The sequence below is a fragment of the Neophocaena asiaeorientalis genome, unplaced genomic scaffold, assembly GCF_003031525.2.
Source record: "Neophocaena asiaeorientalis asiaeorientalis breed wild unplaced genomic scaffold, Neophocaena_asiaeorientalis_V1.1 scaffold188, whole genome shotgun sequence".
In the NCBI taxonomy this organism is placed as follows: Eukaryota; Metazoa; Chordata; class Mammalia; order Artiodactyla; family Phocoenidae; genus Neophocaena; species Neophocaena asiaeorientalis.
Window position 1 is genome coordinate 1396499 of NW_020174156.1, and position 17354 is coordinate 1413852.

Below are 17354 nucleotides of genomic sequence, written 5' to 3' on the forward strand. Positions count from 1 at the left end.
CTCCCTCCCTCCCTTCCTCCCTTCCTTCCTTCCTTCTCCCATTAATTATGGAGCGCCTGTTATGATCCTGGCAACGTGCTGAGCATTGTGTGTCATGCAATGATGTAGAAGACTTGGTCCTTTTCTTTAAGGAGTTTAGAGGGGAAACCAAAATGTTTTTACATAGCGATAATGTTAATTAGTAACGGCAAGCACTGAAAAAAAAAGATATATCACATAGAGCTGAAGGTGTCAGAGAAAGTTTCTTGTGGAAAATGAGTTGGGCTTTAAAGGAAATGTATAGTTCAGACGTGAGGTACATGAGAAGAGCAAGTAAAGTGGAAGGAATGGGTTACGTAAAAACATGGAGGTTTAAATCACAGAATATGTAGGGGGATAACTTAAGTTTTAGCATAAGATATATGGAGAGGAATGGTGGGAAATAATGTTGGAAATATAAGGTCTGAGATGGTGAAGGGCCTTGAATGGCAAGTTCAGTATCTGAACTCAAGAGTGGTGAAATCATGCAGCATTTTAAGACATTTCATTTTGTGTTGGCAGCATGTTAACACCTAACATCCATAAAAACTGCAAAATAACAGACTGTACATTTCTCATAAATACTATCTCATTGTCCTGTGTACACTATAAATTTCAAAGGTAATGGCTGAGGGAGAAAATACATGCTGGGAGAACCATAGTGAGATGGGTATATCAGGACCTCCCAGCTGGCACGCTGAGTGAGGTATAATGTCTGTGCCTTGAGATATTAATCACCATGGCCCCAGGTGCAGCCTGGAGAAACAGCAACTCAGGACAGCAGCTTCCTTGTGATCTGAAAGTCCCTTTCAGTTGACCTCAGCTGGCTGCATGGCTGCTAGCATCTTCTGTGTGAACCATGCAGGGCCTGATTCACGGGTATGCAATCTGCCCTCAAAAGCGCCCACACCTGATTCATTTCCCTGCTATTGCCGTATTGAAATCCTTCCCACTGTTTGAACAAGAGGCCCCACATTGTCATTTTGCTCTGGGCCTTGCAAATTATATAGCCAGTCTCGGTACTATGACACGAAAATGGTTATGAACTACACTAGGGTCAAATGAACTATGCTATGGTCAAAATGCACAGTTGTATATCCATATAAAAAGGGCTACTAAATTATGAGACCAGCTCTGTGTTTATACAACAAAAATGATCCTAAGCTTAAATCTCATTACTTTTTTTTCAAAGCCATGACTTCTGTGACTGCCATAGGCCCAAGCTAAATACCACATTTTAGCCTTGTGGTTTTCCTGATGATAAATTAAGGAAATGCTTCCGTAACATATTTTCTCATTTATAATCTTTCTCCTGGGGCCTGTATACCAGTATTGTAGAGGTCTGCACCCCCATGCAGTTCTACCAAATTAAATTCTGAGAAAACCTGTGGCAATTATTTTCCCTAATAAAGGTCTGAATAATATAGCTCTGTATTCTCAAGCATTATTGGCTGCCTGACAGTCATTCCATTGTGTATTTCTTTTTCTGAGTCAGTATAAATATATAAACCGAATAAGCATATATTTTTTAGTTCTTTCCTTATACAGAATTTATTCTCTCCAATCTCTTTACTCAGAGTACTTGTGTAATTTTTCTCTTGTGTTACCATAGTTGTTTCTCTCCTTATTTTAATTTAACTTTTATTTTTTCAAAGTTATAGATGAATATAAATAGACATTTCTATAAAGCTTCATTTATAAAAGTGTGTCACCTTTTCTCTCCCATCCTTCCCTGTGTTTCTTTCCCCTTTGTCTGTCCCAAAGGCAAGCACTTAATTGCTTTCAATATTTTTAGTTGTTACCTACTTTTCATATTTACGTCTGTGCCTCCCAACAGTATGTTTAAGAGCTGAATACATTCTTCAGTTGTATTCAGTATATTGACTTACCACTATGAAAGATAAAGATTTAATTTTCCTTCATAAGTTTCCATGTACCTTCATCCCTGATGTTTGCCTTTTTCTCTTTTTTCCTAAAGAATAATATCCATTTTTGTATTAAAAAGTCATTATTTATATTACTCTGTGTGAATATTTTTCACAATGTACGATGATTGCATTTTTCTCGAGAAAATTTTTGCTCCCTTTGAAACTAATAGTTGTCTCATTTTATAGATTTCTCTTTCTTCTGTATATCTCGAACCTCTTCAAATGCCAATTCTCTGATCTTACTGTGAATATGTTCTCAGAACATTAAGACGCATCTGGTATTCCCATGATTTTTGTTTTCCTGGAGACCGCCTTCCTGACGTCCTCTTCTTATCCTCACTAGGTCTGCTGCTCTTGTGCCTTTCTAGGTTTGGCCTTGGCTGAGGGCTCCTACTTAAGAATGGCAGCATAAGTTCATTTGAAGTTCTGTATGTGGTGAGATGTATTGACTGATAAGTGTCAATGTAGGATGTCTTGAGGGAGTTATTTTATTGGTAGACTTCCAGATTTTCAGTATTTTTCTATATTCTCCATTGTCCTGGTCCTATTTACCACAAGTGAATTATCTAGTGCCCAACCTGGACGGAAGGATTCTGGGCACCACAAGAGTAAGGCATCTGCAGGGTCTCAGCAATCATAATACCATCCCATTTAAAGTATGAGTCACCCTTCCCTGTGTCTGGTGTCTCCCTGTTCAGTGTCCCACTTTCAGTCTCTGCTGGAGGGAGGGAGGACTGGGCACTGTTCATGTTGACTGGGTGACTGAGGGGTTCGGGAGGAGAGACCCCCCTCACAATCCGAATTTCATCAAACTCTCCTGTTTCCAGCCACTCCATTACCCCTATTTTAATAGGTAGCTGGTGTTACCAGTTCTCAAGGGTTTCTGGGTTCTGTGGTACAAACTGCATTGCTTTTCAGCTTCCTCCCTCTGCTGGCTTAGGTTTTGGTCTCCTTGGTCTGTCATATCAGTTGACACTTATTCATCTGCTTTCATGCTTCTATCGATAGAATCTTATTGCTAATGTGTCTCCTATTCTCTTGGCCCCTGTGGGTTGATGCTTTTTATCTCTTTGTTGTCATTTCAGTGGAGAATGGAAGTAAATGCCTGTGCACGATCTGCCATAATTGACTAGGATACTTAATAGTATTTGGACTGAATTTTTATTATGAAGTATCTCAAATCATTTTTAATAAGTAGACAGAGTATAACCAAGGAATAAACAAACAAACGAGCTGAAATAAACTTACCATTCATCATTTAAAGACGTATTACAGAAAAACCTGCTCTTCAAGTGTTTTTAACTTCTGTTTACTAAGGATTCTCTTTCTTTCTCTTTTGAATACAGATGGAAGCTTTAGACAAAACCGATCAAACCTCACCTCTCTACTAGTGCAGCCCATCTCAGCATCTCTCGTTGCAAAACTCATCTCTTCACCGAAAGATAGAATCACACACAGTGCCTGTAGCCCTCTAGAACTTCCAAATAATGGTAAAGTACTTAATGTCTTTCTGTGTGTCTTCTAGTTTTTTATAATGCCCATGATCATTATTAATCTCTTTTGATTGACATTTTTTGGATTATTCTTTTTTAAAAAAATACAAATATTTATTTTTGTTGATATGAGCATTTATTTCTCTTCTCTGGCTCTTAAAAGGACATTTTTGAAAGTAATTTTGATAAAGACTGAGAGTTGACCAAGCTGAGAGATTAAAAAAAGAAGAAAAGCATTTTGAACTGTAACAAAGAAAAGCAGCTTTACAAATAAAGCATTTTGTACATTCATGAAAATCTGCTTAACACAGCTTCTCAGTTTAAGCTTCAGCAGTCTTGTTGCCTGCCAAGATTCAGTGGATAGCAGTCAGCTATCTGGCGTATGAAGTCTTTTAGTTGAAAGCATTAAAGCCTAATTCCTGCTGTTGACTAAAAAATCCCTCTGTCTTTACGCATCATTGCCCGAGATGCTTCTTGTACTGCAGTGCAGTTTGTCAGGCCTTGTTGGACCACATAGGATAAAACTCAACTCATTCAGCTACTGTGGTAGGGTGAAAATCAGGGGCTGTGTCTTATTTCTACCACCAGCCTCAGCATTAGACCTCTAAAGAAGAGACTCTCTTTACATATTGTTAAATTTGTATCAAGTCACTGTGAAAGTCAACTTGAGGGCTCTGTTTTTGTGTCCAGACCCAAAGGCTCAACTACCATGTTTTATCTCATCTGTTTTCTCCTGACAACAAGAGCATAAAAAATATGTTTTGAAAAAGCCTAAAAAAACCCCAAAAACACCTGAGTACATTCAGAATTGCCCTTTGTTAGAGACATAGGCTTTTCAAAGTTCTGTATCTTGAGAGCCTCAACTGATTTTTGATTGAACATAGTGGGAACTATAGAAAACAGGGTTAAGCCTATGTCCTCAAAGCAGGAAAGAAGAAGCTCTTGAGGAGATTTTTGTTTTGCTTAGTTTTTTCTGTCTTCTATTCCTGAACCCCACAATTTTATAATGAGCTCTATTTGTTAAAATATGTAAATAACACTATAATAATAGTTTACTTGTAAGAAAAGCACTGAACATTGAAAAGACCAGATTTAAGTCCAGATTTAATTAACTGATTGATTTATTCAATAAACATTTACAGCCCCTAATATGTTCAGCCGCTGTCCTGCCCTCAGTGAGCTGACAGTCCATGTCAGCTCCATGACTGCTCATATGTCACCTCCCTGCGGGAAGCTTTCTGTGTCTGTGTCTACGGAAGGATATCTCACCTTCTAGTATCTTACGTTGTTCTGAGAATCAAATTAGGACGTTTAAGTGAGTACTTTTCTATACTGTAAAATGTTATGTTAGCAAATATCTTCCTTATCAAATAACTAGATCAATTTCCCCCAAATATGTTAAATGTCTGCATAATAAGAGCACAACGAAGCAAAATGGCATTCTCCAGCTATATCTCTCTCTGCACTAAGTTAGCAACATGTATGAAGTTTAGAGGAAAAATTGAGATATATTCTGAAACCTGTTTGTAACTCCATTGTTAAAGAAGGAACAACCTAGGCCTGCTTTCTAAGCAGTTATGCCATATCAAGTTTTCCTCATGGGTGTGGTGATTATTATTGGTTTTAGAAATTTTCAGACAGAGATATATTTCGATCAAGATATTTCACATTGTAATGGATCCTTCTTTCATCATTTTTTTACTATGGAATATTACCTTTTGATTTCCCAAATACCTATTGAACAGTCTCAGTGAGTTATTACATTTAAACTGATCTTAAATGTAGGATAAATGACTCTTAACCCCAATGTTTTAGACAACAGTACTCATGATACATCCAAAATAATTAACTTTTAAGTTTTCTGAGAAACACATAAATACGTTAGTTCCTCACTATGATCTGTATCGGGGTGGGACATGAAAAGGATACAGAATGATGTGCTATGTTTTTGAGCAATAAGGGCAACACTTGTAGTTTACGGATTTAAAAAAGTAATGTAAAGCTTATTATAATTACATCTGACTTGAATTTTATAAGTATAGTCTTGAGTTTTAATGTAGGAAAATCTTCACTCAAAAGTTTGGACAGGAGTGCATTAAAAATACGTGTGCAAATCAACTAATTATTTATCTTGCTCATTTAACCCTTTATATACACTTAAACAGAATTCTCTACAGTCCAGACAGCAATGTGGTAGAGTTTGCCTACCATGCTTTCTTTTTCAGCATCCATTTGCCCCTTCCCCTTTTTGAACTGTTGCCAACATTTCCTAGCAATATAGTATGAGTAGGTTTGACCATATCTTAAGTTGTAGAAGTAGATCCTGATTGGCTTGAGTCTATCAGCATATCACATCAACGATGGGATGATGGTTGGTTCAAGGATGATGTAAGTTTGGCCAAACAGAGACATGACTCAACTTCTGGACTTTGAATAATGGCTAACTTTAACAGTAGAGCTGAACAAGAAAGCATATAGCCCTGGGATCTTTCAATAGCCTTTCTGGGACCTTGAGCGTATAATACCTGAAAATGGAACCAACACAAGGAAGGGGTAGGTGAATAATGTGGAGAGAGAGAGTGTGAGAGAGAGACTGACTCTTGTTCACATCATTTGATGCCTAAATAAAGCCTTGTCTAAAAGCCAAATCTACTGAATTAGCCATATATATGAGGCAGTACATTTCCTTTCTTTTTTTGGTCAACTTATGTTCGATTTTCAGTTACTTGCAAACAAAAGCTACAGAATTGATACTGTAAAACCACACTAAACAAAATAATTAAATATCTATATGCATGAAATAGACTCAGCTAAGTGAAGAGGATGGTATTTGTAGGGCAAGTCCTGGAAGAACTAAGAAAATTGTATGAGGAATAGAAAAGGAAGCAGGAGAAAAGTTTCTTGCCCCAATATATAGAGATTTGTTGCATTGATTAGATAATTGGATATTGACACCATTTAATTTTCCATGACTTTTGTAGGTCTTACCCATTGATTATATATTGTCAGTCTTTGTCCTTGAGAGTCAATCAATACATGGAAATGTGAATTTTTAGATATCAATCTGAGCTTATTGTTAAAAACCATGACTATACTGAAAAAAATGAGATGAGAAAGTATAAAACCTGTTCATGTAATTTAGGGTGAAAAATATTAATGAATTGTGCTTAAAGAAATATTTTAATATGCTTGAATTGCTTTTGATAAATAGAAAAAAGTGACTTACTATGATGCATAAAATTTAGTGTCATTAGTGATAAGTTTTCACATAATTAACTTTGGATTGTATGTCTTCAAATGGTTATATATATACATAGCTATATAACACTACTATTTCCCTATTCACAATTATATATGTTCTTTGTTCAAAATTATTTTCATCAGAGTAATATAACGTTCTCTGATAATTTTTATAATTTTCACATATTTCAAATGAATTTTGAAGATCTATATTTCTAATTTGTTAACAGCCACTTGAAAATATGCATTTTCATTTTTTGAACAGAAATGTAAAAAGAAGTATTGAACATATTATCTACAAAGTGTGGTTATTCTAAAAAATTTTTGGCAAGTAATACATATTAGCTTTGAAGGAAATATCCACTAACAAGAAATGTTAGTACGGGTTAAGTCCAGCATTGCTTTTTGTTACATAGGAGACTAACCATCCTGTTCAGAGTAGACTCAGTGTTGCTGTATGTGAAAAGATCCAGGAGTACATTGTGCCATTCTGTTAAAAGAATGTCTTGAGATATACATGTGTGTGTGTGTGTGTGTGTGTGTGTGTGTGTGTCTTAAGTAGATAATGGAGTGGTATGGATGTGATATGCTGTGGCTTGGCTTTTAGAGGCTTTGTAAAAGAGAATTCCCCAGTAGATTTTTTAAAAAGTCAGAGAATTGAAGACTTGTTTTAGAGTAGGGTGAGCTTTAATAACTTCTAGCCATCAACATGGAGGGAAATATCCAGAAGAACACAAGGAAAAATGTAATGTACTCAGATAACTTCTGTATAGCATTCATGTAGATATGATGGCCACTCTTTAAAAAAAAAAATCAGTGAGCTAGACTACTGTAGGAAAGACTGATAGGTCTTGTGACAGATGCAAGCTAGTTGTTAGGAATCACTAAATGGCACTGATGACACCCCAATTTTATAGCTCTTCAAGCAGCCAGTTGCACAGTGAACCTAGGAGTCTGAGCAGGAAGCCGATAACAGGGTACTCTGTAGAACTAAAGATCAGCCTTCATGAGCTGCCAGTCTGCAGTCCTCAGACAAAAGGGAAAAAAAGCTTTAGAAATCACTTTGAAGGTCTGTTCATCAAGGGTCTTAAACAGAGTGAACGCAGGTGGGAAACCTATTATCCAAAGTCCACAGAAAGTACAGTCAATTCTCTGTTTCCCGGGGAGTACACGTAGGATTTACGGAGGGTGACACAGATGTCATTCACCAGAACTTCTCAGGTTTCCAGTTTTCTGTCTTGACAGTTTTGATTTTAGGAAATGATTCAGCTTAGATCCAGTCTAGAGTTTTGTTTGTTTGTTTGCTGGAAGACCTAGAGACAGTCTGAAATACACACTCTGAAGCAAAATTACTTTAACAAGTATTTTCCAATTTTTAATGTTTCTCGGCAATTTTTTACAGTTTCCTACATTCTTATCACATCATTTCTTAAGTATCTGTACTCTTTCCAAATTATAGAAGCTCCAAATAAATTTTGTAGTTTATGTATAAATTTATCAGAGCAATACCTTATCTTTATATTTTGAGGATCATTTTTTCATAATGGGTGACCATTGTCATTTACTATCCTAGAAACTGCCAGAGATTCCTGAATGCCTTTCTGGTTCTATATCTTGCTATTCCCTTCATGTAGCCACAATTTCTTCCTATTATTCTATTTAGTATTATCCAAATATGCCTTGCAAGTTGTAAAACTCCAGTATACTCTAAAGCTCTGTGCAAGTGCCATCTCCTCCATAAAGAGCCCTTTGGAGTTCTACTCCAGTTGGAAGTACCCTGACTCTCTGCTATGCTTTAGGAAGTTATATGCTATTTGGTATTGGGATATCATACTCTTCTGAGGAAGAGATAAACAACTTGGATTTTCATTAGAATGTATTGTTTCCGCTTTATTTCTGTATGATTTCAATTCTTCCAGGTTTTCTTTATAGCCCAGGATTTGATTAGTGTCCCATGAGAATTTGAAAAGAATGTGTACTGTGTAGTTGTCAGGTATAGAGTTTTATATGTATCCATTTAGACCAAGTACCTTAGTCAGGTCATTCAAATATTCTGTATCTTATTTTTACTGCTAAAATCTCCTACTATAAGTATCTATTTGTTTATTTTATCTTGTAGTTCTATCAGTTTTTGATTTATATATTTTGAGATCATTTCTTAGATGTTTATAAATTCAAATATATCAAATCTTCCTGGTTTAGTTGAAACACTTATCAGATGAAGTGATCTTTATAATGCATGTCTTAAATTTGATTTCACCTGATTCTAATTTAACTACATTAGCTTTTTCTTTTTCTTGTTTTTGGTTAGTGTCTTTATGCTATATCTTTTTTTTTTACTTTCAACCTTTCTGTATCTTTATATTTTAACATGTCCGCTTGATAACAAATAATTTTCATTTTACCTACAATCTGATCATCTTTTAATTGGAGCATCTAATCCATTTAATATGATTACTAATGTATTTATGCTTATATTTTTCACCCTGATTTGGGTTTCTTCTTTGTGCCGTATGTTTTCCTCTTATTTTATATCTCTTTTTTTCTGTTTTAGATTTTTTTGTCATTAGGTGTTTCCTCTATTGTTTTAGAAGTTATAAATACTTTTTGTATTCTTTTAGAGTTACCCTAGAATTATAGCTTCTTAGATATCCCCTCTCCTGCTCTGCCCCATCGTACGTCCCTTGGAAGGGAGTGGGGAGAGCTGTCCTTTAGGATTCCTACTTTATGGAGGAAAAGTCTCTTTTCATGGAACTACTTTCTTCTCTCCAACTTGGACAGGCTCAGGGCTTTTTCATTTGACCTTTGTATCTCACGAGGCTATCAAGATTAAAAAGTGCTTCAGGTTTTGTAAATTCCCTCAGGTTGAAAGGAAGTTTTATTACTTTACTTATCTGGCTTCCCATCACAACCTATATTTTGAACTAGTAATTCCTTACTTTCTTGCTAGATCTTAGATGCCATTAACAGATTTGTTACGCATTTTATTCAGCATTTTTAATTATGTTCAGTGGGAGGGTTGGTCTGAATATCCTAGCCCACCATATTCCTAGAAAAGGCCTTCTTTTCCTCTTATTCCTTCATATTCCTTCAAAGCCTTCTCCTCCTCTTCATTCATTTATTTCCTGGCAACACATATGGATGACTCAGTGAATATACCCAGATTGGTCAACATATAAATCAGGTTGCCGTCAGGAAATCAATGATACGCTAAAACTGTGCAATCCAAGGAAATTTAATCAGGGAGATTGTGGAAAAGTGTGGATATGAAAAGGGAAATAGAAAAGGGTGGCTAGTAATTGTTACTCCCCCTAAACTTGAAGGAGTAAGAAGAGAGGGTAGTTACAGGAAATGGCAAGTCCTTGAGAGGCAGGAGAGGGTAGTCTGTTGGAGCTATGGCTTTCAGATAAGGAATGCAGTCACTGCCAGCAAGTGACCAGACAGAAAGGGTGATGGAAAATTAAAAATCTTTCTCTTATCCAATTTGCTGATCACTTGTTGATGCCTTCCATTTGCTAAAATCAACTTGAAGCCAAGTGTAAAGGAGCCACGTATATGTACGCCACAGAGGTGAGACTCCTGGGGCAGAGAGCTGGGTAAAGGGTGAAGATAGATCTGGATGGACAAATGGAAAATATGCAGCACAGATAGTGTTACAGATGGTTAGTCTGCTGACTAATTGGATGATTTGTGATACATAGACTGGGTAGAAAGATGTATAAAAATGTGTTAATTTTCACTCTTTTTTTCTTTTTTTTTATACAGCAGGTTTTTATTAGTCATCCATTTTAAACATATTAGTGTATACATATCAATCCCAATCTCCTAATTCATCACACCACCACCCCCACCCCCACCGCTTCCCCCTTTCGTGTCCATACGTTTGTTCTCTACATCTGAATCTCATTTTCTGCCCTGCAAACCAGTTCATCTATACCATTTTTCTAGGTTCCACATATATGCGTTAATGTACGATATTTGTTTTTCTCTTTCTGACTTACTTCACTGTGTATGACAGTCTCTAGATCCATCCACGTCTCAACAAATGACCCAATTTCATTCCTTTTTATGGCTGAGTAATATTCCATTGTATATATGTACCACCTCTTCTTTATCCATTCATCTGTCGATGGGCATTTAGGTTGCTTCCATGACCTGGCTATTGTAAATAGTGCTGCAATGAACACTCGGGTGCATGTGTCTTTTTGAATTATGGTTTTCTCTAGGTATATGCCCAGTAGTGGGATCACTGGGTCATTTGGTAATTCTATTTTTAGTTCTTTAAGGAACCTCCATACTGTCCTCCATAGTGGCTGTATCAATTTCCATTCCCACCAACAGTGCAAGAGGGTTCCCTTTTCTCCACACCCTCTCCAGCATTTGTTGTTTGTAGATTTTCTGATGATGCCCATTCTAACTGGTGTGAAGTGATACCTCATTGTAGTTTTCATTTGCATTTCTCTAATAATTAGTGATGTTGAGCAGCTTTTCATTTGCTTCTTGGCCATCTGTATTTCTTCTTTGGAGAAATGTCTATTTAGGGCTTCTGCCCATTTTTGGATTGGGTTGTTTGTTTTTTTTATATTGAGCTGCATGAGCTGTTTATATATTTTGGAGATTAATCCTTTGTCCGTTGATTCATTTGCAAATATTTTCTCCCATGTCTTTTCGTCTTGTTTATGGTTTCCTTTGCTTTGCAAAAGCTTTTAAGTTTCATTAGGTCCCATTTGTTTATTTTTGTTTTTATTTCCATTACTCTTGGAGGTGGATCAAAACAGATCTTGCTGTGATTTATCTCAAAGACTGTTCTGCCTATGTTTTCCTCTAAGAGTTTTATAGTGTCTGGTTTTATATTTAGGTCTCTAATCCATTTTGAGTTTATTTTTGTGTCTGGTGCTAGGAAGTGTTCTAATTTCATTCTTTTACATACACCTGTCAAGTTTTACCAGCACCACTTTTTGAAGAGGCTGTCTTTTCTCCATTGTATATCCTTGTCTCCTTTGTCATAGATTAGGTGACCATAGGTGTGTGAGTTTATCTCTGGGCTTTCTACCCTGTTCCATTGATCTATATTTCTGTTCTTGTGCCAGTACCATATTGTCTTCATTACTGTAGCTTTGTAGTATAGTCTGAAATCAGGAAGTCTGATTCCTCCAGTTCCGTTCTTTTCCCTCAAGACTGCTTTGGCTATTCAGGATCTTTTGTGTCTCCATACAAATTTTAAGATTTTTTGTTCTAGTTCTGTAAGAAATGCCATTAGTAATTTGATAGGGATTGCACTGAATCTGTAGATTGCTTTGGGTAGTATCGCCATTTTCACAATGTTGTTTCTTCCAATACAAGAACATGATATATCTCTCCATCTGTTGGTATCATCTTTAATTTCTTTCTTCAGTGTTTTATAGTTTTCTGCATACAGTTCTTTCGTCTCCCTAGGTAGGTTTATTGCTAGGTATTTTATTCTTTTTGTTACAATGGTAGATGGGAGTGTATCCTTAATTTCTCTTTCCAATTTTCATCATTAGTGCATAGGAATGCAAAAGATTTCTGTGCATTAATTTTGTGTCCTGCAACTTTACCAAATTCATTGATTAGCTCTAGTAGTTTTCTGGTGACATCTTTAGGATTCTCTATGTATAGTATCATGTCATCTGCAAACAGTTACAATTTTATTTCTTCTTTTCCAATTTGTATTCCTCTTATTTTTTTTCTTCTCTGATTGCCATGACTAGGACTTCCAAAACTATGTTGAATAAGAGTGGTGAGAGTGAGCAACCTTGTCTTGTTCCTGATCTTGGAGGAAGTGCTATCAGTTTTTCACCATTGAGAATGATGTTTGCTGTGGATTGTCATATATGGCCTTTATTTTGTTGAGGTAGGTTCCCTCTATGCCCACTTTCTGGAGAGTTTTTATCATAAATGGGTGTTGAATACTGTCAAAAGCTTTTTCTGCATCTATTAAGATGATCATATGGTTTTTATTTTTCAGTATGTTAATATGGTGTATCACATTGATTGATTCGAGTATATTGAAGAATCGTTGCATCCCTGGAATAAATCCCACTTGATCATGGTGTATGATCCTTTTAATGTGTTGTTGGATTCTGTTTGCTAGTATTTTGTTGAGGATTTTTCCATCTATGTTCATCAGTGATATTGGTCTGTAATTTTCTTTTTTGTAGTATCTGTGTCTCATTTTGGTATCAGGGTGATGGTGGCCTCATAGAATGAGTTTGGGAGTGTTCCTTCCTCTGCAGTTTTTTGGAAGATTTTGAGAAGAATGGGTGTTAGCTCTTCTCTAAATGTTTGATAGAATTCACCTGTGGAGCTTTCTGGTCCTGAACTTTTGTTTGTTGGAAGATTTTTAATCACAGTTTCAATTTCATTACTTGTGATTACTCTGTTTATATTTTCTATTTCTTCCTGGTTCAGTCTTGGAAGGTTATACCTTTTTAAGAATTTGTCCATTTCTTCCAGGTTGTCCATTTCATTGGCATAGAGTTGCTTGTAGTAGTCTCTTAGGATGGTTTGTATTTCTGCGGTGTCTGTTGTAACTTCTCCTTTTTCATTTCTAATTTTATTGATTTGAGTCCTCTCCCTCTTTTTCTTGTTGAATCTGGCTAATGGTTTATCAATTTTGTTTATCTTCTCAAAGAACCAGCTTTTAGTTTTATTGATCTTTGCTTTTGTTTTCTTTGTTTCTGTTTCATTTATTTCTGCTCTGATCTTTATTATTTCTTTCCTTCTGCTCACTTTGGGTTTTGTTTGTTCTTCGTTCTCTAGTTCCTTTAGGTATAAGGTTAGAGTATTTGAGATATTTCTTGTTTCTTGAGGTAAGATTGTGTTTCTATAAACTTCCCTCTTAGAACTACTTTTGCTGTATCCCATAGGTTTTGGATCATCATTTGTTCATTGTCATTTGTCTCTACGTATTTTTTGTTTTCCTCTTTGATTTCTTCAGTTATCTCTTGGGTATTTAGTAATGTATTGTTTAGCCTCCATATGTTTGTGTTTTTAATTTTGATTTTTGTAATTGATTTCTAATATCATAGCATTGTGGTCAGAAAAGATGCTCGATATGATTTCAATTTTCTTAAATTTACTGAGGGTTGTTTTGTGACCCAAGATGTGATCTATCCTGGACAGTGTTCCATGTGCACTTGAGAAGAAAGTGTAATCTGCTGTTTTTGGATGGAATGTCCTATAAATATCAATTAAATCTCTCTGGTCTACTCTGTCATTTAAAACTTGTGTTTCCTTATTAATTTTCTGTTTGGTTGATCTGTCCATTTGTGTAAGTGAGGTGTTAAAGTCCCCCACTATTATTGTGTTACTGTGGATACACTCTTATAAGGGATACAAAGAAGGTAAAAGCTATTTTTGTTCTCAGGTTCACACTCCTCAAAATATCTTCCTATTTAGATAATTTTACTAGTTTTAAAGGATAATATTTAGTTAAATTTTAAATGTTTTTTCCAAATACATGCAAGCTCCCAAGAGTACATGCACACGTGGATTTTTCTGTGTATATGTGTTCACTAAAGAGGGGTTAGCTACTATTGCCAAAAAGTATGTGGTAAAACTGACCAAGCATATGGTTTTTGTTCAGAATCTGTTTGCTTGTCTCAGTTTTTCAGAACCAAAATTTTACAGTACTACAGCATATTTAGGGAATATGCATGCATATTTTTACTTTTTTTAAAATGTAATTTCTGTTATTACAAAAATGGTTACTACACATTGCGTTAGAAAAGAGATAAGCAAAAATATGAAGATAAATCAATACATTCTTTGTTAGTCATTTTAGGCTTCCATAGTAAGTTACCACAGACTGGATGCCTTAGACAACAGACATTTATTTTCTCACAATTCTGGAGCTGAGAAGTGCGAGACTCAAAGTGCCAGAAAATTAGCCTTCTGGTGAGAGCTCTCTTCCTGGCTTACAGACGACTGCCTTCTCTCCAAGTCCTCACATGGCCTTTTCGCTATGTACACACAGAGAGAGTAACAGATCTCTTCTGTCTGTCCCTCTTTTTATAAGGCCACCAGTCCTATCAGATTAGAGTACCATTCTTAAGATCTCTTTTAACTTTAATTACCTTCTTAAAGGCCCTGTCTTCAAATAGAGCCAGACTGGAGTTGAGGGCTTCAACATATGAATTTTAAGGGACACAATTCAGTCTAGAACACATTTTTTACACCCAGTAATTACTGCTTTGAACACCTAGATATAAATTCCTATAGGTTTAGATATAAATGTATATTTATAGCCAAAATGAGATCATACTATACATATTATTTTGAAAATTGTTTAATTATTGCCACTTTTTCATGATGGTAAACTTAATCATTTTTAATACACAGACTATATTAAATTTTAGTAATCACTGTAGTCTTGTACAGTGGGTTTATCCAAACCAATATCCAGTTGAGGCCTACAAATTGTATTTCTTCTAATGCAGTATCATCGTCTTTTCCTCTTTTGACACTCACTTGTCTGTGGGACCAAGTCAGTGGTCCTGCATGTGTCTTATTGTCTAGATTTGTAGGATGCTTCTTGTGATTTTTATTCAACTAATTCTTCTAATCCTTGTATTTCCTGTAAACTTGCAATTAATTCTTAAGGTTTATAATAGAAAACTCATTATGTAATTAGAGGATAAAATTTTGTAAGGACATTTTCTTGTAGCTGATGTTTTTGTCAGTATCCAGGACATGGTAGGGCATGCCCCATTGATTCAGGTGAAGTGGGGCATAGTGGACAGAGTTGGGTCTTAAGACTAGAATTACCCCCTTGCATAAGGTTAAATTCACTGGAGGATATAGCAAAATGTAATTTCTGAGAAAATTCCAGTATGGCAAGAAGAACATGGTGTCTTGGGCAGGTCTGATATCTGTTTGTATACATTGCTGTGGACATTCTAGTTATTTGCTGCCAATCCATTCTGATTGGTTAGTGTATGCTGTATCAATTGCTAAATATTTAAAATAAGAAAATAAGACCCTTAGTCTAGAACATATGATGTCCAGTCACCAGTGTTTGTTCAGAAACACCTTTGGCAATAGGGAGATCCCATGTGGAAAAATGGAGTACGCAGAAAGCTATAAGCATTATGACGATATATAATCCAGAAATTTTATACTCAGATAGTTAGACAAGCAGTTGGCATTTAGGAAAGATGTGAGCAGACTACAAAAGACCAGTCATCAAAACTGTGATTCTAGAGCAGATTCCTGTCCCTGGGGTGCAATAAAATTGAAAAAATAGAAAATAATTCAGAGTCCCAATCCTAGAAGTTCTATTCTGAAGTCAGGAAAGCAACAAATGCTTAATTATTGCAGCTGGGACTCAAGAATTAGCAGCAATTGTTAGTCCTCAAATCTCTCTAAAGAAGGTTGGAATTTTTCCTAGATACTGGGTAAGCTTACAGTGCAGGTGGAGATGAAGCTTTGTTAGCTATTGGGGAAGAAGATGACTGAGAATCAGTTGATCCTTCATGAAAGCAACAAAAGTGCAAGACAGAATTATCACTGGAACATAATTTCTGCACATGATGAAATTAAGGACTGGAGAGAGGCAGCTGCTTTTATGTCTCTTAGCTCTGACACTCCTCACCCTATTTGAATACAAATGTTCTCTGAGTGGAACACATTTTTGTCATCTTGAAATCTTTTGAACTTCACATATAAAATTTAAAGCTTCCATCCAACTATGGAACATGAAAGACAGAAAACATTTGGTAAATGTGAGCTGGAAATGTTATCTTAAAGTAAGAATATATACACACATACACATGCACCGACTTTTCGAATAATAAACTGCATCTAAATGTTCCCCAGGGTGTTCTAATTTCAGAAGTATTTTTATTATTTCGGAATACATTCAAGCTTACAGAAAAGTTGCAAGAATAGCACAAAGAAATTTCTTCCTCAGCTACCCAAGTGTAGGCTGCAGACATGATAAACAGTTGCATCTGAATTCTCCCGCAAACACTGACATTTTCTTGCACAAACAGCAGGACCGTTACAAACAGGAATTAAACTTGGATACATTTCTACCATGCACTAAGTAGCCCCCATTCACCTTTTGCCAATTGTCCCAATAATGTCCTAAATAGCAAATAGATCTAAACTAGGATCATGTGTTTCGAGTTATCATGTCTCAAATTTCCTTCAAACTGGAACAGTTTCTAGCTTTTTTTTTTTTTTTAACTTTCATTGCTTTATCCTTTTTTTTTTTTTTCCTGCGGTACGCGGGCTTATCACTGCTGTGGCCTCTCCCGTTGCACAGCACAGGCTTCGGACGCGCAGGCTCAGCGGCCATGGCTCACGGGCCCAGCCAGTCCGCGGCATGTGGGATCCTCCAGGACCGGGGCGCGAACCCGCGTCCCCTGCATCGGCAGGTGGACTCTCAACCACCGCGCCACAAGGGAAGCCCTGCTTCATCCTTTTAAAACTTACATGCCAGTTATCTTCAGAATGTTCCCCAGTTTGGGTTTACTTGATGTTTCTCATGAATAAATTCAGGCTCTGAACCCTTGGCAGCAGTATTATGGAAGTGAGACTGTTTTCTGATTGCTAATATTAATTTGTTCCATTACTGGTAAAGCTAACTTTGACCACTTGATTAAGGTGGTGTCCACCAGACCTCATTAAAGTTACTCTCTATTCTTTT

The 17354-nt window shown here is 36.2% G+C and overlaps 1 protein-coding gene across 1 annotated transcript in view; it reads left to right on the top strand.

Annotated features, from left to right (window-relative positions):
• Nucleotides 1-17354, top strand: part of NAALADL2 (N-acetylated alpha-linked acidic dipeptidase like 2) — a 792831-nt gene that overhangs the window by 377249 nt on the left and 398228 nt on the right. Inside the window, 1 exon segment of the mRNA XM_024755137.1 lies at nucleotides 3293-3436. Coding sequence (XP_024610905.1) covers nucleotides 3293-3436 — 144 coding nt within the window.